This window comes from Argentina silus, assembly GCF_951799395.1.
Source record: "Argentina silus genome assembly, chromosome: 11".
Classification (NCBI taxonomy): domain Eukaryota; kingdom Metazoa; phylum Chordata; class Actinopteri; order Argentiniformes; family Argentinidae; genus Argentina; species Argentina silus.
The window spans coordinates 3,867,064-3,894,563 of record NC_139665.1 but is presented as its reverse complement, the minus strand read 5'-3'; the positions used below and the strand labels follow the sequence as shown (position 1 = coordinate 3,894,563).

At 44.0% G+C, this 27,500-nt stretch overlaps 4 protein-coding genes across 4 annotated transcripts in view; 3 read left to right on the top strand and 1 right to left on the bottom strand.

Annotated features, from left to right (window-relative positions):
* acadl (acyl-CoA dehydrogenase long chain) overlaps positions 1–27,500 on the top strand; it is a 402,840-nt gene that overhangs the window by 207,450 nt on the left and 167,890 nt on the right. The window lies entirely within an intron of this gene.
* LOC310812119 (putative methyltransferase) lies at positions 4,502–7,663 on the top strand (the record flags this gene model as incomplete). Its single annotated transcript, XM_083680540.1, has 6 exons — positions 4,502–4,612; positions 5,734–5,894; positions 6,136–6,355; positions 6,624–6,727; positions 7,226–7,363; positions 7,576–7,663. The coding sequence occupies 6 exons, from the start codon at positions 4,502–4,504 to the stop codon at positions 7,661–7,663; spliced, it is 822 nt and encodes a 273-aa protein (XP_083536666.1).
* LOC310811713 (receptor activity-modifying protein 1-like) lies at positions 10,884–17,966 on the bottom strand. Its single transcript, XM_083679965.1, has 3 exons — positions 17,548–17,966; positions 15,546–15,681; positions 10,884–12,595 (listed from the first exon to the last, which is right to left on the bottom strand). Exons 1-3 carry the CDS (start codon positions 17,600–17,602, stop codon positions 12,340–12,342), a joined length of 447 nt encoding a protein of 148 aa, XP_083536091.1. The 5' UTR covers positions 17,603–17,966; the 3' UTR covers positions 10,884–12,339.
* LOC310812118 (receptor tyrosine-protein kinase erbB-4-like) overlaps positions 22,541–27,500 on the top strand; it is a gene marked incomplete at both ends in the record, with an annotated part of 111,598 nt that continues 106,638 nt past the window's right edge. Inside the window, one exon of the mRNA XM_083680539.1 lies at positions 22,541–22,613. Within this exon, the coding sequence (XP_083536665.1) occupies positions 22,541–22,613 (73 nt within the window). The remainder of the gene's footprint in view (positions 22,614–27,500) is intronic.

The window sequence follows — 27,500 nt, the reverse complement described above, 5'->3', positions numbered from 1 at the left end:
AAAAAAAAAAAAGCACAGAGTGAAAAGAGAAACTATTTTCGCTGTGAGCTACATGGTAGCCACATGGTAGCTACGCTACTGGACTGTACCTCAGTTGTACTGTTATCATGTGCGCTAAAAACAAACAAACCCTTGCAACGGAGTAAAGGCTATACATCTGGACAGTCAATGTTATTGGATAGATATCGAAGCCTTGTGACCAAATTGGCTTCATACAAGTGGAGATTATGAGCCACTGTTTATTTAGTTCTTCTGTATTGTAGCCGGCTCCTCGAGATTTGAGTGAGAATTTCAATATAGACCTGAAGGAAAACGTCACGTTCCCTTCTGACTCAGGTGAGGGTTGCTTATCCCGGGTCAAGAATTAATAGATGGCCATTACGGAAAATCAATGTCCAATCAGTTCCCTTTTCTTAATTGAGGCTCAATTCCTTTACTGGATTGAGCATGTGAAATGTTAAGTGTGCTATGATACAGTATTGTTGTACCTGGTCAACTGGTAGTAGTTTACAGCTGTTGCTCTCTGCTGTAGGAGAGTATTGGTGTCTGATAACTGGACATGTGTGACAGATGGGAGATTGTGGCACAGAGGGAGGACTGACAGAGCGCTTCACACATCAATGACATGCCATTGGATCTGTCAGCAGTATTGGCAGTATTCTGTCAATTAGTCAATCAATATTGTAATGCTGATTTGAGAGAATGTAAATCCCTCTCCGCCTAGTGCGTGTGTGTGTGTGTGTGTGTGTGTGTGTGTGAAAGGTCCTGCTCCTCTTTGTCTCCCACTGGTCTGTCCCGAAAGGGCATCGATCTGTGTCCCTGACCACAGAGACTCCAATTCCTCTCTGATTGCCATTCCGCTGCTCTGAGCGGTAATTAAACCTGTGGGCCTAACGAGGTTGCCCTGCTAACGAGGTCAGGGAGAAAGGTCACAGCGTCACGCTCATTTCAGCTGGTTTCCATCAACATGGACTCTCTATGGGTTGAGGTGGTAAAGGATGAGCAATGATCAAACTTAAACTTTATGGCAGATAGAAAACCGGTGAACCGGACCCAATAGCCACTGGTTCATATCAATGAAACCACACACATGCGCGCACACACACACACACACACACACACACGTGCACACACACACGTGCACACACACACACACACACACGTGCACACACACACGTGCACACACACACACACACACACACACGTGCATATGCACGTGCACGTGCACACACACACACACACACACACACACACACACACACACACACACACACACACACACACACACACACACACTTAGAATTCCTCATCATTTATCTGAAACTGGCAGAATCAAGATAAATTGGTTCAATTAGACCGGCCTTTAATGTAATCTGTTTCCATCCATTTCCATCATTAAAGCCAATATCTATCTAAATCCTCAGAGGGTCCGAATAGTCTACATCAAAGTGAGTGCATGGCGCTGCTAAAATCACTAACATTGTCTGTTTACCCTCAAGGTACAACTTTATCATGTTTTTTGGAGTACATTTTGGGTGACGTTTGTTTTTTATCTGTTTTTTTAACAACCCATCTGTAGCTTATTGCACTATACGCTAAATCTCAAAGAAGACTCTCTCTCTCTCTCTCTCTCTCTCTCTCTCTCTCTCTCTCTCTCTTTCTCTAAATAGCCCCTATCTTGATCCCATATCTGTTTCTCCTTGCTTCGAAATCTGCCAGGAAATCGGATTTTCAAGTCAATGCCCGCCCACCCCCCTACTCTCTGCTCTCTGCTCTCTACTCTCCATCGCAAGAACTAAGAATACCAGCAGTTGTCTCAGACTCCACTGACCTCCCCATCAGTCAGGAGGAAGAATACTGATTGTAAACAATAGAATTTTACATCTCTGATCCGTAACATACTTTGGACCCAAATCAGAATGGGCGAGACTGGAATGTAGCCAATAGCCAGCTCATAAGAAGCAACTGTATAATACTGTATAATTCAGTTGGACCTGTGAATGTTGTTTTATTCATTACAACAACAAAAAAACCACAGTGATTTCTCCAATGGTGAATAGGTGCCATATTCCAAATGCCATGACATTTCTGTGGCCGTCTTTAAAAGGATAGGGGGGATAGAAGTACAATGATTTATCTATTTATTTGTTCTTTATTCATCGGAAGTTCTATGCATGCTATATCTTCATAGGATAGCATACTGTATTCATGTAATTTTAGAGTGTTTGTACGCACATTGGAAATTCATCGATAACAGTTATGGATTCGTGCCACTGTGAAGTAGTGAATTGGTGACACACTGGGCTGTCTTTCTCCTTTAATGGTATTCATTCCATGTTCTGCACGTGAGGGAGAAAAAGCTGACACCATACAACTTTCTTTCCATTACCATCAGGGACATTCATTCCCTGGCAGATGAATCTGATTTCACACCCTATTCGTTCATGCACGGAGAAACTATGGTAATACTGCTTATTCATTACAATGGAGCGCTCCGAATGATGGCAGTTCTTTAACCATAGTCGTACTTGACAGGCAGATCATCGATGTACTTTCACTTAACTGTATTCTAGCGATACAGTGCTCTATCACATACCATTGTGTGTGTGTGTGTGTGTGTGTGTGTGTGTGTGTGTGAGAGAGAGAGAGAGAGAGAGAGAGAGAGAGAGAGAGAGAGAGAGAGAGAGAGAGAGAGAGGGAGAGAGAGAGGGTGCATGTGCATGTGCATGTGAGTGCTTCTGTGTGATAGTCTTCAAGCTTTGTATCATGTGTGAGCAGGAGCGAGAGGATAGTCATATGTCTGTGTGAGAAACTGGTTATGTCTGGGCAAACATGTGTTCACATGTGACAAGTAATGCTGCCTCTCTTAAGCCTGTCATTCATGCTTGAATCACACCCACACATCCCAACCCCTTCCCTCTCGGCACAGGGTCTGAGGTCACAGTGCTGACAGATCTGATCAGGGATGATTGATTTGATCACAGCGGACTGGCGATGGTGGCCCTGAGGTCCAGAGGTCCAGGCCAGGCTCTACTGACAGAATACCAAGCAAACACCATCTGAAGGCTGATATTGATCAGTGGACCGAGCAGATCAATGTCTGATGATTGGGTAAAAAAAAAAGCCTAAGCCATCATTGGCCAGCAACAGGCCTGTCTACAGAGCTACTTTATTCTATTGAAGTACCTTTTCTTCTATTCTGCTGTTGGCACATCTGTGAAGTAATGCACACTGTAAAGGTACAAATGAGTGGTCACAGCCTAATGACAGTGATAGGCCAACCAAAAGTGGTTTATTCAAGTGGCTCCAATGAGTGGGGTCCATTTTTTTATTGGCTAATACTTGTGGAGACTCAAATAGTCCTTCACACAAACCTATGGAGCAAGTTGCCAGGCAACCGTTTGCTTGCCTGGGAAGCCAGTCTGACACTTTTTGCTTTTCAAACTGAATAGATACTATCATTTCAACCTTGAAACTTCTTAGTTATACTGAAAGTTGTGTGGTTAAACCAATTCAAGAGGGAGATTTTCCAAGTGTGTGGTAGTTGTATTGTTTTACCTGAGAGGAGCCATGACGTTTTGGGGCTGGAACCTTTTTTTTTATTTTATTTTTTAAACTGCCTTTTTTTTCGTCCGCCATTTTTCCCCGTCTGAAGTGTTAGCCCCGCCCACATACATAACCGGCGCCACTCTTCTAATACACCGCTCTGGGCCGACCAAGCACTTCTTCCCTTGAATCACCCTCATTATCAATCTACTGCCGTATTTGATTGTCAATATTCACTTTCCATTATTAAAAGAGAGTTGCAATGCATCTTCCGTCTCTGTCAACTTGTGTCCAGGAGGATCTACTTGTTAAATGTTTTATTAGTAAGTAGTGTTCTCCTGGAGAGCAGAGCTACAGCACACTGTGATTTGACTGCCATTACGGGGTGAACCACGGCTCGGTCCCAAACTGCTGCTGCCTGATGACTGTCTATACTGCAGGTGGCTCAGCATTGTGGTCCTGGCAAGGCTTTAATGTCATTCACAGACTCACTAACATATAGTTCACTACGCAGCCCGAGCTCTTTCAGCTTGCAATAGCTTAATCTGTCAGCGCCCTCTGCTGTCCTCCACAGTAAGTGCACCCACGGCGCTTGCGTCACAGCCTAAAATGTATAAAAGCAATTTCCGTTTGTTTTAGGTCAAGCTTCTCGAAGAGAAACCCGATATATGGGAGCAAACTAAGGAAGGCCATCAAAATGTCCTTTGTGGCTCATATGAACTCATTGGTCCTACTCATCGCTCAGCGTGTGAGTTCAGCTGTGAGTTGTTTGATAGAGGCTTGATAACTCTGTAGGTTAATGAACAACCTCCCAGGCTGAGAGCAATGTGAGAGCAAAGGTAGTCAGTCAGTCAGTCAGTAAGGTACTCCCAGTCAGTCAGTCAGTCAGTCAGTCAGTCAGTCAGTCAGTCAGTCAGTCCCTTCAGAGCTGTCTCTCTCTCTGTTAGCAGGGATCATGACTCACAGGCGCTTTGAGGGAAAAGAGCAGGCCGCCTACTACCAGAAGTACAGGGTGTCCCCTCCACGCGAACTGATCACAGAGATCCTAGGGTACCTGGAGGAAAAGGTAGGGCCTGTGAGCGTGGACTGTAGCTCTCACTTTCTTTGTCCTCGTGGATAAGGCGCAAATCAGCGAAAATTGTACAGACTATACAAGTCTAATTGATGAAAATTGACTGGGTGAGATTGGCCGGGTGAAGGCCGATCACTGTTTGACTGTGTGAGCCCCCAAGCTTAACCTTAAATTGAGTTTGACATCACTTGAATGCTATTTAACTATATTTTTTTGCAATATGAGCCTTCATTTAATCCTCTAGCTACAGGTAGTAAACATAATTAAAAACCTAGATGATGTTCTGGGTCAATATGACCAGCTAGTTAAAGTGAATAGGGTTTGTTGTGTTCTTGCACAAAATAAACCCTCTTCATCTTTCTCTCCCTCATAACTGCACACACACTCACACCCACCCACCCACCCACTCACCCACCCACACACCCACACACAAAGAAATCTGCAAATGCGGACGCACTCTATCTGTACAAGAGAACAGTTTGTTCTCTCTTGAAACATTAGCGAATGCCTCAGTCAGTGAGGTGCTAGAAAGCCTCTTTGACCATGACAGTTAGATTGGGGAAGAGGTGTCTGAGTACAATGTAGAAGTGATCCCTGACCATTAGGACTCATCCAACTTGAAAGTGAATGGTCCCACTCCCCATCCCCCTGGGAACGTCAGAGAAGACTGCCTGCTGAAAACAAAGGTCCCAGGTCTCACAAGATATGCGATCACAAATGTGAAATACATAAAGTCAGCATTTGAATTGTTTAAAAATAGACACTATGTCCATTATTACATAAAATGGTTCGGAAATTGTATGTTTTATGATTATTGATTTTTTCCCCAATAAATATAAGAAAAATGTGGTGTGTATGGAAGAAAAAAAGAAACAAATCTAGATATTTGTTATCATCATAGGTGATGAGCTGATGGTCATTAAGGGAAAATACATTGTTTGGAGGTAATGACTACTTTTAAGGTGACTTATAAAGCACTGGGTCAATTTGAAAGCGTGTGTATCCTTATTGAACATAACAGGAGGGTTAAAGAATATTGTTGACTTTTCTAGTGGAAATGTAAACAAACATAATTCTGACATATTTTGTGATTCCTCTGACTGCTGTCTTTTCAGAGAGGAAGGCCTTTTGACCTGGCAGTGGATGTGGGCTGCGGCTCAGGACAGGGGACAGTTCTATTGGCCCCCCACTTCACTCAGGTGGTCGGGACAGACATCAGCCCCGCCCAGCTGGAGATGGCTCTAGCCAATGGCAACGCCTCAAATGTCTCTTACAGGTCAGCAGCGGCAGGAGGGGGCAGGGCAGTGGGCAGTGGGCAGTGGGCAGTGGGCAAAGGGGGGTTTGACTTTGTAGCAGTAGCACCACGCGTCACACTCACGCAAACTACCTACAGTCACTTCACACCGCTCACACATATGATGGACTCACCGGTTTCTTATCATTCACTTAACCACTCACCTTATCACATGATAACAGTTTTAAATCCTGTGCTGAGTGTGCTCCATGAAAACACACAGGCAGAGTCCAGCGGAGGAGCTGCCGTTTGCCGACGGTGAGGTGGACTTGGTGACGGCCATGACAGCAGCCCACTGGTTTGACCCCCCGCGGTTCCTCCGGGAAGCAGACAGGCTGCTGAAGCCCAGAGGCTGCCTGGCTATCATCAGCTATACTCTGGACATGGAGCTAGAGTATGGAGCACAGTCCACCAGCACCGCTCTAAACGCCGTCTGCCAGGAGGTCAGACCCCAGCTCACACCGGCCATCAATGATGTCACCAATAAACAGCATTCATTATACATACATACACATAAGCCCTATGTATCAGAGCCATTATACACTGTATTCATTAGAAATGTCTCAGATATGTCTAACATACACAATAGGATATGTACAGTTTGATGTGACAGTGTGTGTCTTTTGTGTGTCTCACTGTCTTTTTACGCAGCACAGAGACATTTAGAGACTTCATACTGTAGCTAATGCTTCTCATTCATGTCCCTCACAGTTCTACGATGCCCTGCAGCCGTACCGCAGCGCCCACCTGGGACCCAACACTATCTTACTCTACAAACAGATGTACGCATCATGCCAATACCTCGACAAGGAATGGTAAGCGCTGTTGAGGATGACATCAAAACAAACAAAACCAAAAAAAAAAACAAGCATCTAGCATTGTGAATGCCAATAGCCTCTGGTCCTAGCATAGATTACTTCATCTTATGATGACTGATGGATAGATGATTCACTTACTTAGACAAATGTATTTGCTGTAAGTCGCTTTGAATAAAGCCGTCTGCTAAATGCCATAAATGTAAATAAAAACATCCATCATTCTAGCTACAGTATGTGTGTGTGTGTGTGTGTGTGTGTCAGTGGAGGCTGGTGGATTAGAGTATGAGGAGGACAGGTTCATGGTAAGGGATTGGAACCGAATGAGGAATGGTATCAAACACCTGTTCAATATGTGTTTTATGCCATTCCTTGTTACGTTAACGTCCGTTAGGATGAGCCTGTCCCCCCCCCCCCATTTCTCCATCCGCCAGCCTCCACCGATGCCCTGTATGTAGCGTTGGACCAGTCTTGTGTGTGGGTATGGGGTCTATACAGGCATGAGTGTCTCCGGCTGAGGCGAGTGATGCCTCTGAATGGATACATCGGCATGGTGGAAACGTTTTCTACCTACCAGGCCCTAGTGAACAAGGATGCAGCCGAGGCTTTAAGGTTCTCCCAGGAATTTAGGGGCAGGTGAGCTTCAATGTATTAGCTTTAGTATATAAGCATTGAGTCTTTTAAAAACAAAACAAACAAAAAAACAGTTAGAAAAGAGACATTGTTAGAAGCATCTACAGATCATTTGTTGGATTGTGTCTCACTCGGTTCATCCCCTTCCTCCTCCTCTGTCCTCTGTCCTCCTCCTCTGTCCTCTGTCCTCCTCCTCTGTCCTCCTCCTCTCCTAGGTTGTTGTCTGCTATGGGAGTGTCTTCTCCAGACACAGAGGTCATAGTGGTGGTGAAGTATTTCTACTGGTTGGCCCGCAAACCATAAACTGAAGGAATGGCCTGCTAGTGTGGCGTTGATATTGGAACCACTGGTAGAGTTATGAGGTAATAATGCAGGTGAACTTTGAATTACTCCCTTCAATGGATGGCAATGTAGCAAAGTAGGTGTAATGGCAACCACCGCTTGGTTAAATAAAGCTCTCTTAGCAAAAATCCCTCTGATCATCTAAGTTAATTATTTTTCATCCGTTACTAACCTCGTTGAGAATGAGAAAGTGAGAGGAATCTGTCAGTGCCTCAATTGTTGACTGGGATCCATGGTATAATGGCGACCTCATCTGGACATGTCAGGAACTGCTGGTATAACGGCTGGTGGTGGTCAGACAGCACAGGTGGGCTGTCATACAGTTCGCTGCTTCACTGCGATCTTTTTATGTAACTGCCTGAAATATCAGACCAGGCTGCAATCAAATGTCACTCATGGTTCTATTACTTGGTCAAGTGAAATAGTAAAACAGGAGTAACACGTGGGCCCAGACAGGCTCTAGTCTCCATAGCTACAACTACAGTAGGCATTTACCTGTAAGGTATTACCTAAGATAAGTAATTTTCCACTAAAACAAATATTTTATCTACATCCACACTTCCTCACATCCTTAAATCCTTAAAAAATGTTGCTAGACTAAGTCTCACATACAGGGATTTCTCAAGGGTCTTATTTGATTTTTGTCTGTTGGGCAAATGTCCTGAAAATGACACATTTGCTTTTTGGTGTTTTTCCCTCACCAGGGTTTTGTTTTCCTCAAGGGCTGTGGAAATCACTGAAGTGTAGACCATAACCGAGTCCATTGGTCATTTTTAAAGGCAAATGGTGTCTTAGCCTCATTGGATCCTGTCAAACAGCACAGGCGGTCTGGCCTGTTTCTCTTAATTAAGCTTGATTAGCAGTTAAAGAGCAGTAATTGGAGTTAAGTACCTGTAGATGTCCTCTTTAGCTGGCGTGTCCCATATTAGTCATATTAGTGTCGCCAGTCTGCAACATCTTTACCAATGGCACAGCTGTGGCAGTTTGATGGCTCTTCATGTCTGCATGTTGTGTGGTAGAGAGAGAGACAGAGAGAGAGAGAGAGGGAGAGAGAGAGAGGGAGAGAGAGAGAGACAGAGAGAGAGAGAGAGAGAGAGAGAAAGAGAGAAACTGTGAACCAAGCCTGTGAAACTCTGATCCCTAGCCTTACATTGACCTTTGAAGTGTCTTTTACTGAAACTAAATTGCCTTTGTAATATTTCCCTGTCTCTGAAATGTCACAGAGCATGTGCTGTACAGTTCTCCCTCTCTGCTCTCGGAGGAATAGAGCTTCTGTCCGTTTTATTACTGGGATGTTTGTTGTTTGTCTGTATGAGGTTGGAGCCCCGTGTCTGGAAGTGTGTTAATGAGCAGACAAGCCCAGCAGACAGCAGCAATGTTCAGGTTGTTATGGGTAGTCGGGGGCCAGAGGGGGGCTGGAGGGCTTTGTGGGTCCTGTGTTACAGAGTAGACAGGTGTGGTGTTGGAACTGTGGGTTAGCATTGGCAGATGAGCTATAAATAGCTGAGCTCATGTTGTTTCGTATGTGTCCTGGACTTCAAGGCTGAATTTCCTCAGGATGTAGTTTTGGGATAGAACTCCTTGTTCACAGTTCGTAGGAATAATCACTAGCGTGAACAGAATATGTTTTGAAATGTAAAAGCTCAAATCTACATACTGGACCTTTAAGCATTAATGAGCAAAAGCTCCACGCTGCCCGACCAGAGTATGCATTCTTTATTAGCTGTAATAAAATATTCTATAGTCTAATGTTGTTGTTTTACCACAAGGCTGGCATCTCATTGAAAGCCGTGTGCCCTTGAATTCCAGTCCTGTGGGTACTGTGTAACCTGTTCATCATCCATTGGCAGGATCCACAGAATCTTAATGACCATTTAACTATTTGAGCATCATTTCCATGACAAAGAATGAGAATACCCTGCACCCATAGGGCTTAAATATGTCCACAAACAGTGATACACCATTTGATGCCCAGATTTTCACATATATACTCACCATCCACTTTATTAGGTACACCTTGCTAGTACCGGGTTGGACCCCCTTTTGCCTTCAGAACTGCCTTAATTTTTTGTGACTGTGGAGGCCATTGGAGTACAGGGAACATTGTCATGTTCAAGAAACCAGTTTGAGATGATGTGAGCTTTGTGACATGGCGCGTTATCCTGCTGGAAGTAGCCATCAGAAGATGGGTACACTGTGGTCATAAAGGGATGGACATGGTCAGCAACAATACTCAGGTAGGCTGTGGCGTTTAAATTATGCTCAATTGGTACTAAGGGGCCCAAAGTGTGCCAAGAAAATATCCCCCACACCATTAGATATTTGCGATATTGAGCAGTTGAACAGGTGTACCTAATAAAGTGGCCGGTGAGTGTATCTTTCCCATTGTGTCTTGGGCTAGCAGAATAAGGCAGAACTGGGCATAACCCAGCTAAGCAATAACAGGGTTGTTGAGTAATTGTTTACCATGCCTCCTTGGGACACATCCATCTTACTGGGTCTAATTAGACACAGATCCTGCCTCCCCCGCCTCTCTCTTCTCTCTCACCTCCTCTTCATTCACTTTCATGTGCAGTCTCTCATTCGTCCCCGTGGGCTGAATCTCTCCATACTGTACGTCTCTCAGGTTTACGATTCATTGTTAGTGCACAGCTTCTCAGGGGCACTCCAACAGATGGTAATTAGCATGGTTCTCCATGCTCCCTCGGCTTCTCCTGCACTTTACAACCTTGAGTGCTGTGGTGTTATCAACATCCTGCCCACTGTGTTCTATAGCGCTTACCGTTTAGAGAGAGGAATACATTCGAGCGATGGATGGACAAGGGAAAGGATGTTTTGAAAGGAGACTGAGATTGGTGAACATAACCTTAACTCAGACAATAAATTGCGTCCTGTCACTCACTCAGAGAGCAGAGTAGATACCCTTACTGGAAACACCGGTGAATGTTGACAGTAAATGATGCCAGTTTGGTGTGTAAACATGTATTTGACTGAATGATGATGTATAAATCAGTGTGTGTGTGTGCGTGTGTGTGCGTGTTTGTGATATGAAGGGATGCAGTATGGTTGTTTACATGTGTGAGGAGCAACAAGCCACGAGAAGCCGTGATACCTTGTGAATACACCACAGCTAAGGGTTGTTGTTATTATTATTATTATAAAGAAGAATTGCAATAACACGCAAACTGCTGCTTCTTTTATTGACTTCACTGTAACAACATCATCTTTATACCAATCTCATATGCTTCTTTTACTGGCAGGCACCCCAACACACATTACATCACACTGTTACATAGGCATCACAGCTCCTACCCCTATTCCATTCATCGATAAATCTATATTTCACTATGTATATAGAATGAAATGAGATTTTCTCTCTCTTCTCAAGACCGTCCCGTTCAGCCATCTGGTCTAGTCCTCAGCGTGCCCGTTGTGTGTGAACGCCGTGGGCATGGTTCAGCTCACGAAAGATCACATCGCCTCTACGGGAGAAACCGACTGTGGCCATATTGCTGTGTTCATCCGTGTCCATTTAGCATCGTTACATTCTAGACTCATAACTCAGTTGCTATGGTGAGCCTGCTCTGGACAAGGCTCTGTCACTTGCTCTCAGGGAAGCTGTCAGTCAACAAGCGCTCATCTTATTTCCCCCATCTCTTTCAGGGAGACCATGGGGTTTTCTGCAGTCTGCCTGTCTGTACGGTTTAGGAGAGTCTCTAAGAATGTGAATACCAATGAGAACTCAAACTTTTCATTTCTGACCATCACCTACGCTGGTGTGCATAGCCATCCCTTTTAACGTTTCAAAATGGGATCTTTTTTCCTCACCGAACACATGGACTGTGGTGTGGGAGTCTAGCTCTTGTGACAGTAATAGTGGAAAAGAGGCAGCACTCTCAGTGCTTGAGAGGGCTATTTCTGTCATAGTGTGGGCTGACAGGGTAAAAACAGGCAACTCTACACCCCCCATGTGGGACTGGGAGTGGGTCATGCTGACAGTAAAGGTTTTTTTTTTTTTTTTTTTTTATCATTCATGTTGGCATGTGTCAAACTGATATGCCCACTGCACAGTGACACGCTCGTATGTAATCAATATTGTGAAATGAAAGGTTGACGCTGAAGTCTTGGAACGCGGTATGTAGTCGCACACAACTGAGCTGTATTCATGTTTTTTGAGTCGGATGTGACAACTAGACAAGAATGAAGAAGGTCTCATCCAGTTACTGTCCAAGCTGAGGCACATGCTATGTACAAGTTTAAAATTGGGACATTTTATAGTATTATCGTATAGTATTCGTATAGTTATAGTATTCATTTGGCATGACATGAGGAATGTATTCTCTTGGATCCAGTGCACTATACCAATACTGTACTCCTTGCTCCTCTATGCAACTCTCCATTGGCCAATTTGTGGGCCACTATAGCACAGAAGATGTGTTCTGATTGGTAATTCTAAGGTCATTGATGAGCACAAAAGGGCTTGGAGTTAACCTGTTGCAGCAGGCGTCTGAGTAAATCCTCATCCCCATGAAATCAAACCTGACATTCACCATCTTAGGATTGTAAAGGTCTCTCTGCTTGTCAGTTATTCCCATTCTCCGTCCACCCTTGTACAAGCAAGAGCTCAGACTGTCCCTCTACAATATTCCCTCACTGCGCTTACTCCTCCACACCACTAGGGCAGTCATGAGCAGGGTGACCAGGACAGGCACAGCGATAAAGGGCCCCAGGATGTGAATCGGAGGGTCGCGGAGCAGCCGGCCTGTCAGAGCACAGTTGTGAAAGTAGTGCCGGTGGATGTGCATGAAGAAGTGGTCTATCACCTGGTTGGGCCAGAAGCAGCCCATCTCCAACGCCACAAAGTAGGTGCAGTTGACCAGCTCCCCATAAGGCCTGCAGGGGGAGACAACACAGTGACTCTAGAGTAGTTAGCAATGATCCCATTCTGAAGTACATGGGACAAACATTCTCACCTCGATTAGGATGAAGCCTACGTGTTATTTGTATTATCTTACCCACCAATTAACCTTTTAGTCAGTGCTGACTAACTACGATCCACGTTAATGTGGGCTCAACCCGACACACACAGTACGTGAGACTTGATGGTTTAAGAGACGTCTTGCCTGTGTTTGTCAGACCGTCAATCTCAACGTCCTGTCTGATTCAGGGTCATGTGTTTTGTTTTGCAACAGTATGCATGGGAAAGAATGTACTTCATGTACCAAAAACAACCGTACTACGGGCCTCTCGGGTGTCTAAAAAGTGCCACTCCTCAGAAATAGACCAGTTTCATGCCTGTAGTCCATGTAGAGTAGTGGAAAACAGGCAAACTAGTAGATAGAATTACAAGTGGGCTTAGCAGTGCTAAATATAACCAGAGAGCTAGGTGATTAGGGGCTGGAAAAGAGGAGTCACATACCAGCGTTGCAATTCCTTCAGCACAGTGCAGCAGTGTACCATACCATACCATACCACCGGAGCTACTCCGAATGACCTGCATGTTTCACTGAATAGAAGTACAGCTAAGAGGACACACTAAAAGCACTCTAGACCTCATTATATTAGAGGTAATCTGACGGACTGAGGAACTTTTAAAGTGCTGCTTAAACGTTATGTGAGTGAACTCACTCACACTGTGCCCCTTGAAAAGGTACGGACGTTTCTTAATTCTAGGCTTTGTACCTTTTTTGTTCTTTGTACTCTTTAAAAAGAAAAAAAGAAAAACCCCTCAAGACTGACGACTCCGTAGTCTGAAGACTTTGTTTATTGTGTTTCTTCATTTGTTGTGGCATTGACCTTATGAAAAAAGAACGTTGAGGACAGACAGCGTTCCCTTTATTGTTCTTCCGTATCAGTGTCATCAAGTGTCTGGCCTTACTGGGGCCAGCAGTTTTATGAGACTTCTCATAACACCTCACATGGACCAACAAGATCAGAGGTCTCAAAACATTGCAGGGTGTCACAGAGAAAAAAAGATGGCATCGGGCCATGACGGGTGACATCTTGACAGGCTCTAGGACCTGGTGTTAGTCCTTGGCACCACACACGCAGTACTCTGTGTCCACATGGCAGACAGCCACCTAGCAGCACCTGTGTGCAGGTGTCATCTTACACAAGATGGCTATGCATGCCCAAAACCCGAGGCCAAGACCAAGGGGGCTGGTTGTGTGGAGATTTTAGAATGCGACGGTTCTTCTTGAATGTCTTTCTTTCTCCCCCTTCTTTCTCTATCGCAATCTCTCTCTCTCTCTCTATTTCTCTCTCTCTCTCTCTCTCTCTGTTTGTATATCGCAAACCCACCCCCCCAACTCAAACGGAGCATGGTGACACAGTGACACGTTGGCAGACGGGTCCCTCTTTGTCTGTTGTGGTGACAGACATGTAAACTCCATTAAGCTCACCATAAGCTAACAGCCCCAGAGTAGACTTAAAGGCATTAGAAAGACTCAGCTCTGCTAAAAGGGATGTTAGAACAACATTTGCACAGGGCAACCAAACAAAATAATATAGCCTACAACAACAGCCTGGTATGGCCAAATGCAATTTGATTCCGAATACAGCTTTTAATGAAAAAGAAAAAGACGGCCAGCGCTCTCAATTAAGACATGTCTTGCGTATCAGTCGTTCAAAAGGGACACGTTTCAGCTGTCGTATGGAGTTTCCCCTATCACGCCTTCGTCAGCATGAGATTCAAATAAAACACAGAGCCTTCTCTTCAATGCTGGAGCCAATGATCTTGTCTAGAAATGACAGCACAAACACACTAAGATGTGATGTTGCAAAATCCCAAATCCCAAAATACACTGTACTGCATGTCAGATGACAAGTCAAGCACCAGCTCCCTCTCTCCAGCGAGGCCATTATGGACGAACCAAGCATAGTGTACCACCTCAAACCAAGCATAGTGTACCACCTCACTCATTCGTCTGTCTGACTCATCACTGGAACCATGTGGAGGGAAGAAGGCCCCTCTGACACAGCTTAAGGAGACAATCGCTAACTGGCTCTCTGTAGTGACACTGACAACATAAGTACAGTTGTGGACAACAGTTTAAAGTGGGTCATATAAATCATTAAAGTGGATTACAATAGAATGTTTAAGGCTTATGAGGAAGGGGTAGGTACTGTATAAGGGGCACACTAATCTTGTTCCCAGACACTTCTGCCCAATATGCTCGGAAGGTCTGGTGGACCAACGCATCAAACTTGGCCTCTCTTTACTCAATACAAAGATCGCGAAAAAACTCCCGACATATAACCACTGGCTTCACCTCGCCTCAGCCGCTCCCCCTCAGTGCTTGAACACCACACGTTTCTGATTCAGAGCCGCCCCTCTGTAATTCACCAAGATCAAATGACACAATATTTTGACACGATATTTCACTCAGTAAGTTCACTCCCACGAAGGCCAGGTTTGAGCCGTTGTTATTCTAGGCTTATACGGGCAATAGCCTGGGGACAAGGTCAGGTGTGCACTCATCAGAGTACAAGGTGTTTGAGGTATGAGGTATGAGGTAGGGTGATGAGCCAGTTTGGATGGATATGAGGTTTGAGGTGTACAAGTGAGAGGCATTGTAAGGTAGGCACTGTAAGGTAGGCACTGTAAGGTAGGCATTGTAAGGTAGGCATTGTAAGGTAGGCACTGTAAGGTAGGCACTGTAAGGTAGGCATTGTAAGGTAGGCACTGTAAGGTAGGCATTGTAAGGTAGGCACCGTAAGGTAGGCATTGTAAGGTAGGCACTGTAAGGTAGGCATTGTAAGGTAGGAGGAACTGGATGTGAGGTGTTTTGAAGCATATGACATGTTTTGAGAAGTGAAGGATAAGCATCATGAACGCACTTACTCAACAGTTTGTGGCCAGGTGCACCACTGGTCCTGCTCCAGCACCTCCATGTCCAGGGTGAACTTGATCAGACAGAGGTCTGTGATGATGCTCTCATAGACACCGCTGCAGCCAGTCCCTGAAGGAATACCACAGGCTCCATGGGAAGACAAAACAGGGGAGGAAAGATAAGGAAGGAAAGGGATGTCTTCATCAAATTGCCATATTGCAATGTGGTAATTGGAAATAATCAGGAAAGCAGCAATCTTGGAAGCAGCTTAAAAACATGAATGAAACATACTCTGTTGGTGTTGTTTAGTACTACATAAGGTTATAATAACTCATGACAATGCAATAGTCTCTGACAAGTGTACTGTATGTATGTACTTGTATGTATGTATGTATATATCTATGCATGTAAAGTATGTATGTACTGTAGGTCTGTAACAACAATGTAAAACCAGCTCACTCTACCACTTCTTGACCATCAATCGATTCACCCCCCTATTGGTTTGCTCTGAGTTTTAGTGCTGCCAGGAAAGGAAGCTGGCACAGTCCCAGCCGTGGATGTGTTTCCTTATGGCAAATAAACCTCTGAAGTTAAAACAGTCTGTCCCCTCGGGCTACTGAGCAAAACACACCTCCAGGAGGAGTGTGTCTGTGGCTCAAAGCTGTTGAACGGTCTAGGATGGATGTTTTGATGAATGCCTGTCTACAGATAGTAATATGGATGGAGCAGGTCTGTACCGTGCCGATATGAGCAGGCAGTGAACCACTGTGTTTGTTCTATCTCATTTGAATGGCCTACAAAGCCTCTATGCTGTCCAAAAACGATCCTGAAAACATGTCAGGTATGCATGGGACCTGAACACGCAGACCACTCTAGTTGGGACACGCAGACCCCTCTAGTTGGGACACACAGATCACTGTCTCGTTTAAAAAATGATCTAAAACAGAAAGAAGAGTAGAGAATGGAATTGAAAAGCCGTTGCTCCTCCTGTGTAGAATCCTTGTTTTAGTCAGCACTTGAATCAGTTCATCTTAAGCATAGTTCACACATTTTTGGTCCCTGAGGTACGGACATCTTGTTCTCCGACAAAGTCACATGGGCGACGGTCAGTGATTCATCCATATACAGCACATGATGATGGGCTCTGACAAATACAGGTGCAATCAATATCTGGTCATATACTTTGTCCTCCTGGTCAGGAACCTACTGTTCCAGTCTCTACCTGTATTTGTCAGAGCCCATCATCATGCCTCATAGAAGAGAGCAGGGCTATGTACATACAACTTACTTTGTCACCGTGCTCATCACCACAAATCCGGAGGGTGCTGTGAATTCATTTGGATATTCATAGGCTGAGTATACTGGTGAGAAGTTAAACAAAAGTGTGAGAGCTCTGCTTTCCTCTGATACAGAGAGCCTTCTATTGCCTAGTGTAATGGTAATTGGTAATTCTACACTGAGTGCCATCTTGAGAGATTAGCCTGATTTCAGATGCATACAGATGAGTTCATGATTACATCTACCTTTCTAGGATTTAATCTTTATCATTGGATCCTAATCCAGTCAGCTCAGAGATCATTCGTGCTGGTCAGCTGTTGTGCCTTCTAGCATGGGGAGACTTTTTCATATTCACTGAGGATTTTGAGGGGATGTGCAGTTCTATGAATACTGATTGCTGAAGCTTAGTGAATCAAACATGTTGTATAAAATCATACTTCCCTTTCATGACCTATTTTCCCATGATAATCGGATAAACCTGGGAGTTGGTGCCAATAGAAGTTACACTATTTTCAATAAACAGGAATAAATAAAACAGTTAAGTTCTGCCTGCTGTATTGAACTTTACAAATACATGAACTCAAAGAAGTCAAAGAGGTCAGTTAAGGTTAAGTTAACTTCCTCATTTGTGAAACAATGAAACCCCTGAGATGTAGGACACTGAATTAAATCAGATTTTCCTCTAATATGATACCAATAATAAATGGCAAATAGCTTGTGTATTCAATTACTTACCTGCCACAAACAAGATAAGGGCTAGTTTTGTCAGCGATGTACGACCCTGTGCCATAGTTTCTGTTTGAAATTCCACTGAAGAGTCGACCAACTTCTCACGCGTTTTCAGTCAAAACGTCAAAGACAAATCCATTCAGACATTATCCTCTGAGACAAACTTCCCACTTCTCTGCAATAATTAATCAAAAGAATATGAATGGTCGGAATCAACTTTCTTTTCCCCTCTGTGGCACCTATCTAGTAGGGACGGCGGCGACATAAAGACATAAACTTGCGTCAAACCTAGGTGAAGTTGCATTCACCTCTCCATGTATTTGCATTTTGTTGTAATCTGACGAATTTCAGCGGTTCGTCATTCAGTAGCCGATTTATTTTCGGTCGACGGCCAATTGAGCTGCACAGCAGCCACACACCCACTATTCCTGTGCGCTCAGTACTGCGGTGAAGTACGTTTCAATTTGGATATTAGCCAGGCATTCAGTTTTTCAAATCTCAATAGCTTCAACGTTCAATTAGCTTCAACGTTCACAAATCAGAATCATTATAATGAAGAAACTGGGTAGTGCATATCAAGGGCAGTGTGCTAAACCCCCCATTGAGATTCAAAATGTATTTTAAAAGAGACCTGTTCCAAAGGGGACAGAGATATAAAACCAACTTCAATCTCACCAGAGACGTGGAAAGGTTGCACAGCCTTGGCTTGTCACAAAAATGGCTTTCAGGAATTTCTATGATTATCTTACTGCTTTAAAATGTACGCTAATAGCTTTTTTCAAAAGTAGCCTAATATTCTCCTTTCTCTGACACATACTTGTGATGGTAAGATCATGCAGTGCGCAACTGGCTGTGCAGCTCAGGTCGAACTTGGGAGTTTCTAACTGCAACTGCTGGAGGAGGGAATAATACCTGGCCATTAACGCAGATCCACTGGCTATAAAGTATAAATTGTGTCTGGGTCACTTCTTCCAGCCTGATGCACATCTCAGAAAACGACTGAGTTTAGCCTGATGATACATGATTTAATAAGATGATGTAGTGGATCTAGAGTCGTTAAATTCCTCTGCTAATCGCACATTTAGGTTGGGCTAATGACGGCCACTTCTTTTCCTTAGCACTGCCAGCAGACCACCAGCTAACCTTTAGTACCAAGTTTAGTACCAAGCTAACCACGCTTTGCTTTGTATTTATTACAGGCCTGTAGCCTAAACACACAATAGCCAGGAAAGACATTTGGGATGAAAACATTTTGCCTGCCATTTGCCTCTAAATATATTTTTCTCAAAGTAGTCTACTACCCTACATAATCACAAAAAGCCATAGAAACAATTAGAATAGCATTCACTGCCAACGGGCGTCCAGCCACCACTGCCAACCGATACCTGACCCCTCCGCAGGGTCAGGCTATCCTACACCCTAGGCCCCATCCCACCAAGCTCAGTCATTTTCTCGGACGCATCAAGCTGACAAAAATGTCTGGTGTTTTGGTGTTTCGCCCTCCTAGTCTCACGTAGACATACCTCCAAATCACGTTGTTCTCAAGCCTCTTTTGGAGGTCTGGAGAATTTTGGAGTAGCCGTTCTGGCTTGGATTGAAGTAAAGGAATGATGGGAGATTGTGTTATATGTTATTCATTGGATTCCAAGAACCCTCCGCCCACATGCCTGTAAATTGTTGCTTGTTGTTATGTGTGTCGTCTTTTCATAGGACTATTTTGCAGAGAGTTGTATATACTAGCTTGCAATATTGAAGAAAATGAAAACCTGAAGGAAAAACTGAATTCTGTTTTTTTGGAGCCCCCCCCCCAAGCAAGGTATTTGATTGGGTTAACATGTCGTTCAATCAATTTTGTAGCTACTTTCTACAAAATATTTCCCCAGGCTTTCTGAACTAGGAAAGCCTAGTCTCAATGAGGTTACCCTCCTCCCAGCCTCACGTCATGCAAATCCATAGCCTAACCTTTTTTTCTAATTCTTCTGGGGGACCCCATGCAACTCTTAACACAATAGGTCACTGCAGCTGTGGGCTGGTTTAAACCTCAACAGATAGGCCTACTGCACACATTCAAACTATTTGATTTGATTGTGGAAAATATCACAATATCATTTCATGAAAATTATGATGATGATGATCGTAATGATGATTGATGGATGATAGCCCGTGTAGGCCAATCTGATTGTGCATAGTTTGGACAACAGGGTACGGGTCTCTTCAAAGTTTCTGAATTTGGACTATAGCAGGCTCATTTCACTAACAGACCACCTCCGATATTACATGCCTGCCCATGCAGGTATAGGCCTATCCCGACGCTGGGCTCGAATTCAGCACCATGTCATCCTTCCCTCCACAGCCCCATGATTTAGCAAATTACAATAGTTGTTTTCTGCGTCGAGCCTATATTATAAAAACCCGGCTCTTCATCGGACTCCATCGGACTTGTCTATATGCTGCCTTTTGGTGCCAACGACCAGCAGGTAAAGTAAAGGGGCCAGGGGGCTGACAGACAGACTGACCAATAACAAAGTAGCGTGTGACTTATGATGTCTCCCCCTACGAAGTTGATGGTGCGTTCGGCAGCTGTAGGAAACTCGGAGATACGAGTTCCCGAGTGCGAGACAACCACTAGAACGACCCTCCGAGTCGGAGTTCCACCAGTATGATGATGGCCGAGTTTACGAGTTGTGACATATCCACTGTATCCTTACCTTCTCGTCAGAAAACAGACGCTGATTTCGACAGGAAATGTTAAAAATGTCAACAGTAGGCTATTCATCTTTCTATTTCTGTACAATGTCAAGATATTCAATTGTTAACAATCAGACGTGTATGTATAATGCATGTTTGCAGTTGGTTAACGTTCATTATGAATTTCAAACGAAATCTCATTGAAGAGTTTTTCCCATTTCAAAAGCACTCCCATGCATTCATTTCGAAGTGATCACTTCACCAACCGGGAACGAACATACCATGAGTCCATTACATGGTCATTAAAATGAGATTAATTTTAATTAACCGTGCCAATATTTCCATTTTCAATTATCAGAAGACACTGGTCAAATGATAAAATTATAACATGTTACAAAAAACATAATTTTCCAATTATTTTGAGGGTGAAACAAATTAGAAATTGAAACATTAAAACCAATTTTCCGATTACTTTCTTCAACATGGAACATTGAACTGATAAGCATTACAAAACATAGGCAATCCATCATCCCTATCATCTCTCCCTTCCAAATATGGTTTTGGTTTGATGCAGATAAACAGAGGCCTCTGCCTATTCAATGCATTCAGTGGTGCGATATGCTCCAGGGGTCATGAAGCTGTCACTGTTCACTGCAGACAATAGCGGGCGAGAAGAAAGTACGAAAGGGTGAGATGGTGAGATTGAGAAATTCAGTCGAGGTGGATGTTAATTATTGCAATTGACGTATTGTTCACGTATGCGGTAGGCGTATACTCCACAATTAAATTGTTCCGATAACGCTTTTTATTTTCCAGAAAATCTCTGAAATACATGTTGCTTAACAAAAAGTGTACGTTTATGTAGTTATCTTTAGATTCCGCTAGATAGCAGCAGAGAATAGAAAATGAACAAGAGTTGTCACTGTTTATGCCGACATAGGCAGAAATAAAGTGTTTAAAAACGAATAGATGTCATTGTATTGTGTCTACTCATTTCACGTGACATACTTTTTATACACTGTGTAATTCGAAAGGTTGTAATAGGCTCTTTATATAGTTACATATCTAAATTGATAATAAAACTATAACAGATGTTTGCTTTCTTTAGTCAGTGCTATATGAAGAGGCATGAGAAACACGACGGATTCATGCGCTAAATCTGCTTGATGAGATTAAGTGTGGAATCACGGCATCTATTCAATTCATTGTGAGCCTGTGGTTGCTACTTAGGCCTACCTATGTATAGACTATAAAGACCGGGCCCTCTTGTGGTTATTAGCTAAAGGTATGTCTATAGGACAAGCCGCTGCCAGCAACTATTTTAGACACATCATTATTTGACAGACACGGTGGGATCCCGTCCAAAGGCAAGAACAATAGCATATAAGATCATCCAAAATAGGCCGATCAATTCTCTTACGGTTATTTGTGTTGTAATCTAAATATGAGGTTGAGAAAAAGGATTGTTTATACGATTCACAACCGGCCCCTTTGTGAATATTTCAAGTAGCACAGCTGAAGGATAATAGGAGACTTGGTGCGATGGAGTGCATGGAATTTAGGTTTGCAACACTTGCTTAATTTCCAGTTTTCGTCGATTTCACAAAATGATAGCGCATCAAATGGCATGCGTCAAGTACAGTTGTCAACACAACTGTCCCCTGTGTTTTTCTGCAGTGCGCTAAATCCATGTTTAAAGGACATTATTACAGTCGATGGGGGCACTAAGTTGTAGGGCTACCCATCAAACAACTTCACAAGACAACTGAACATTTATTCTAACTATATATTTATCTCGGTGAGATTTTGTGATTACAGTTCATACATGATGATTAAATTCTAAGTAAATCGAAATTGGTAGGTCTTCGGGTCTGAGACAGGTGTATACAAAGCGTCAGCAATTGGAAATCTATCAATCCTAATGAGCCAATGAGGGAGGATGATAAGTGAAGTGGGCGTACGTTTTAGGCTCAGAGCCTTTTCCGCGACCAATCCGTTGGCTGGAGGAGGTGTTAGTCGCACAGAGGGGGTGTGTCTAGACCCAGAGCTATCGGCTGTATCGTAGTGTGAAGAGTAATGGAATGGGGTATCAGCGGTGAAAACCGGTCAACGCTTTGGTTACCGTAAAACAAAACAACTTATCCATTGCGTAAAGTTCTGCAAACAGCTACTTTGGCATCTCCGCGGAGGACGGGCTGGGGACCCAGTTTCTGAAACTGTCAAGATCTGACGTTTCATTTTATTTTCTTTGAAAACGGGATACCTTATTGGACATGTGAGATAAAGGAGTTATTATCACCAACCCTACAAAATGAAGTTCCCCTCATGCCTCCGATGCCTCCTCATCTCTTTCGTTGTGATTAGGTCGAGCGCGACACAGTCAGGTGAGTGACAGGCGGCACGCTCGTGCGCAAGGTGTTTGGGCAGACTATTGAACACCACTCTTATGGTTTCGATAGACTTGAACCAAGGGACTGTGAATTGACATACTTCAAGTTGTTTTGTAAAGCAGCCGATTGGCTTAGCCTATACTGCTGTCGTCTCCGTAAACGCGTTCTGAACTTCATAAACACATTAGTCGTTTTGGAAAATGAACCTACGGACCAAATCTTCTCACGCAAACATGCATGAAATATAATTGACAATTATGATTGTAATGATTTCCTTCACCTCAAGCATATAATTTGAATACCCCATAGATAGTCGTTATGATACGATTGTTAAGAAGACTTTATATATATATATATACATATACAGTACATATATTGTTGGGCTTTGAGTAGTCCTACTGAATTGTAATTTTCCTTAAATTGATAAGGATGGTTGCTTAGGTGTTTGATGGACTGCGTAGATCAAACGACTTTTGCTCCTTTTTTGTGCCAAGAGCTTTTTTTGTGCGAGTCCTTAATAAGCTCATGATTTTAACCCATATTTTAATCACAGCGGTGTTAAAGATAATTAAAGTAAGTGAATTATTCATGAATAGGTCGTTATAACTAGAGTGTGAAAGTTGATATCATCATAGCCTATTGTATTGCCTCTGCTCACTGGACCAGTGCTGTACATCTGCGTTACATGTTCTTATCTATAGGCCTGCGATTGAACTGACATTGACTGCATCACCATTTTTCATTTAATTAATGTAATGGTCGATCAATTTGGGTTAGGGTTAGGCTTATGGTAATTGCACTACCCCATATTGTTGGTTCCCCTTTTCCTCACCATAAACAGCTACAGTGATTAATTCTAATAGGTGTTTCATAAACAATGGCCTTGTTTTCTCTGTAAGCTTAAACTAATTTAAGCGACAGGTGAAATAGTCCCGCCACTTGTTTGGTAAAATGCGCAGGGTGGAGGTAATCAGCGGAGATCCGCCGAGGCGAGCAACCGTCTCCGTCTCCCACCGGGTCCCGCGCTGCTCTCTCACTCCGTCTCCGGTCTGCCGTGCGCGTGTTTGTCCATTATGCATATTTGACTGCGAGTGAAACGGAGCCGTTTATGAATCGGGTTTGTTGTTATCCTGGTTGTGCGTGGGGGAAGCTGTGTCAGCGTTTCATTTTTGTTATGAAGCCACTGTCTAAACTCGGTGTTTTTCCTCTTCTAATGTAACCACTGCCTACAATTCATTCCAATGTCATATCCATTCAACCAGTGATAATGTCAGGGAGCATTTAAGTTCTATAGTTATTGTTGCTCTTTTCTATGTTCTCCATCTTTCTGAGCCGGATAAACTTTGTTCATATTGTTCAATTTAACCTCGTTCTCTCTTCCCCTCATCGTCAATCGTTCTCGTTTAATTGATGATTACTTGATGATTAATGCAACTGTTAAATTTTTGCGTAAGACATATTCGCTTTTTATTGTTGTTTTATAAAGCAGCATATATTATATCCTGCATCATGTATTGAGTATCCTGGACTTGTTAGCTGATGTACTACAACACACACACATTGCCAGCCTTTTGGACATTTATGGATTTATATATATATATATATATATATATATATATATATATATATATATATATATATATATATATATATATATATATATTATATGTCAACAGGACACATAGCTACCAATCTTTACCCTTCTTGACTGAGATGGCACTTCACACTAGGACACATTCGCTGACGTACAATCCCCAGTGTTAAACCCAGTGCATGAAGGGAACTCCAGACTCTGTCTCATTGGCCCAGTGTGGCCATAGAGGGACTGTATAGGACGTAATACATTCACAGAAGTCGAGGAAGAACGGAGAGAGATGGATGTGGGTGGGTGGATGGGGGGTGGGGGGGGGGGGGTGAGTGGGGAGAAAAGCAGTCAAAACCTGCATGGGGTTATTTTGCATGCTTTCTTCCCAGCCAAGAGAGCCATATTTGTGATGCAAATTTCCCCAAGAATCTGAGCTATGCCGCTCTCTTGGGAAGTTGTGTGTGTGTGTGTGGAATAGAAATTGGGTGTCCCACTGCCTCCTCAGCTCTAGCCATACGATCCAGGCCCTCCCCTTCCCACCACCCACCCCCAAAAGTCTCAACGTCTCTCTACGGTCACAGGGACCTCACCCACGGTGCCACCTCCACCCACTGTTTATGCATTTATTACACTTTCCTCATTGTATGCTCTGTTCATGAGGGCTATGTCGACAATCGCCTCAAGTCCAGTTTGGCATTCATTTTATGTGGTAATAAAGTGAAGCACCGTAATCTCTCTGTGCATCTCGATCTGCCGTGTCATATCGCTGTATTCCTGACGGGGGCCGTCTTTCGGGGCCCTGCCTCTCTGGATCTGGTCTGGGAGGCAGATGGCTCTAATACTGTAATCAACCGACACTGTGACATTTAAAGAGTTCTCTCAAAAATAACTGGAGGAGAACCAAGTGAATACCAATATCAAATTATTCACCCGCTTTCGTGCGGATTAAACTGGGTTGGTAAGTTCACCGAAGCCCAGGAAATGAGAATTTATCACAGGCTAATTAAGCCCTTTAGATAGCATCTGTCTAGACTATCTCTTTTGCTTTACAGGACAGGAGAGTTGGAAAATGGATTGTGTGTAAATGAGTCAACACTTACACTGTACATTGATAAGGGATATGAGGAGAGAGGGGGGGGGGGGGGATGAGAGAGAGAGGGGGGGGGGAGAATGAGAGAGAGAGAGGGAGGGGGGGAGAGAATGAGAGAGAGACAGAGATAGAGAGAGAGAGAGAGAGAGAGGGAGGGGGGGAGAGAATGAGAGAGAGACAGAGATAGAGAGAGAGAGAGAGAGTAGAAGCGAGGGAGAGAGAGAGAGAGGGGGGGGGAATGAGAGAGAAAGAGAGAGAGAGAGAGAGGGAGGGGGGGAGAGAATGAGAGAGAGACAGAGACAGAGAGAGAGAGAGAGAGAGAGAGAGAGAGAGAGGGAGGGGGGGAGAGAATGAGAGAGAGATAGAGAGAGAGAGAGAGAGAGAGAGAGAGGGGGGAGAGAATGAGAGAGAGATAGAGAGAGAGAGAGTAGAAGCGAGTGAGAGAGAGATATTTGAGTTTAATAAGTGACAGTGAGGTCTGAGTGGTGGATCATTCATTGCCTCCTTTATCAAAACAAGTGATGGCTGAACAACAGGGTCCTATAGCCAGACAGAAGCAACGCCTTATAAATGGCATTGTGCTGTGTCAGATGATGGAGCGCAGGACAAGGGGTTGAGATGCAATTTACTTTCCCACTCTCCTCACATCAGACCTGGTTTCTGTGTTTATCCAACAACTTGCTTCAGTTTCTTAAACGCTGGATGTGATATAATGGCGTGAGCTTGTTTACTTGACATTTCCCTGTTTGCCGCTCATACAGAGGGGCTTCTGTTCTTGAGTTCATGAACCGTCCAAATATTTACATGTGCTAGCACAACTGCACAGCATGTGAGGGGAAAACATCCAAGATTGTGGTTGTCAGAGTCGGACCGGGAAAAAACCTTGCTTCAATAGTATGAGTAATGACCCTCATCAACCCCCCCCTCCCCTCTGTCACTCCTCCCCCCCCCCCCCCCCTCTCTCTCTCTGGAATAAAAAGACAAAAAAAAAGTCTCTCTCTGTGTCTGTCTATTTGGCATGGGAGGCGGTTGGACCCGGCATCTCTTGTGCTTAATGACAAAAATAACTGTGTTTGATTCTGCTGAACGATCTCATGCCATTTCCTGGTGTGATTTTGATTGGGCAGTCAGAGCCTGCCTGGCGCAGATGTCTAATTTTCAGCGAAAAACAGTGAGATCTCACTCACTCGACTCTTCCTCTTCCTGGGCCTTTTTTTAAATGGCATCGCTTAAACAGCTCCCTGACCCTTGACCCCTTGGGCTGCGGAGGAGAGAGGAGCAGAGTGGGCTGTAATTCCAAGGGGATCATTTTAAAAGAGAGAAAGGAGAGAGCAGAGGGATTTCTTTTCGGCGACTGGAGGGTTTGTTTGCTCCACCACTTGTAATTCCACTCAGAAACAAATGCCCCTTTTTGCAGCAGTGAGACGCTGACCCCTGTCCACCCACCCACCACCACCACCACCTCCCTGGGGCTGCTACCCCTCTCCTCAGTGCTCATACAGACGGCTGGCCTCCTTGTCCCCGGCTCTCCCCTACGGGCAAAGCTAATCTAACTTCCAGTTTTTACGTTTTTTTTCTCCAAATGGTGCTATTTCATCAAGTACTCAGGCTCTGGTATACAGCATTACATTGTTGCATATGTGCAACATCCTACCGATGATTTTTTTAGACTCTCTCCCTCTCTCTCTCTCTACAGTATGTATCTTTGTATGTCTCTCTTGGTCTCTCTCCCCCACGCCTCTCTGTCATTAGGGGTGTGTGTTGGTGCTGCAGAGACAGATAGAATAGTCAGCCTCATTGGACGGCTCATTTTTCTCCCTTTAATTATGACATCCAATTTGTCATGTGGACAATAGGCTGTCAGTGGCCACTCTGAGACATGGGCCTGCCTGTCACAGCCAGTTTGCTTCTCTCCTGGCCCTCGGTCTGTGCGCGCGTGTGTGAGAGTGTGTGTGTGTGTGTGTGTGTGTGTGTGTGTGTGTGTGTGTGTGTTTGGGCGGGCATGCCTGAAGTGTCACTTTAATTAAACACTCCCACTCACATTTTGAAGTGTTCAGATTATTTACAACAGAAAATGGGTAAATGGTGGAATGCACTTAGGCATGTTGAATGGCAGGGTGCATGCGTGCGTGCGTGCGTGCGTGCGTGCGTGCGTGCGTGCGTACGTGCACGTGCATGCGTGCATTTGTGTTGTGTGTACTGTTCA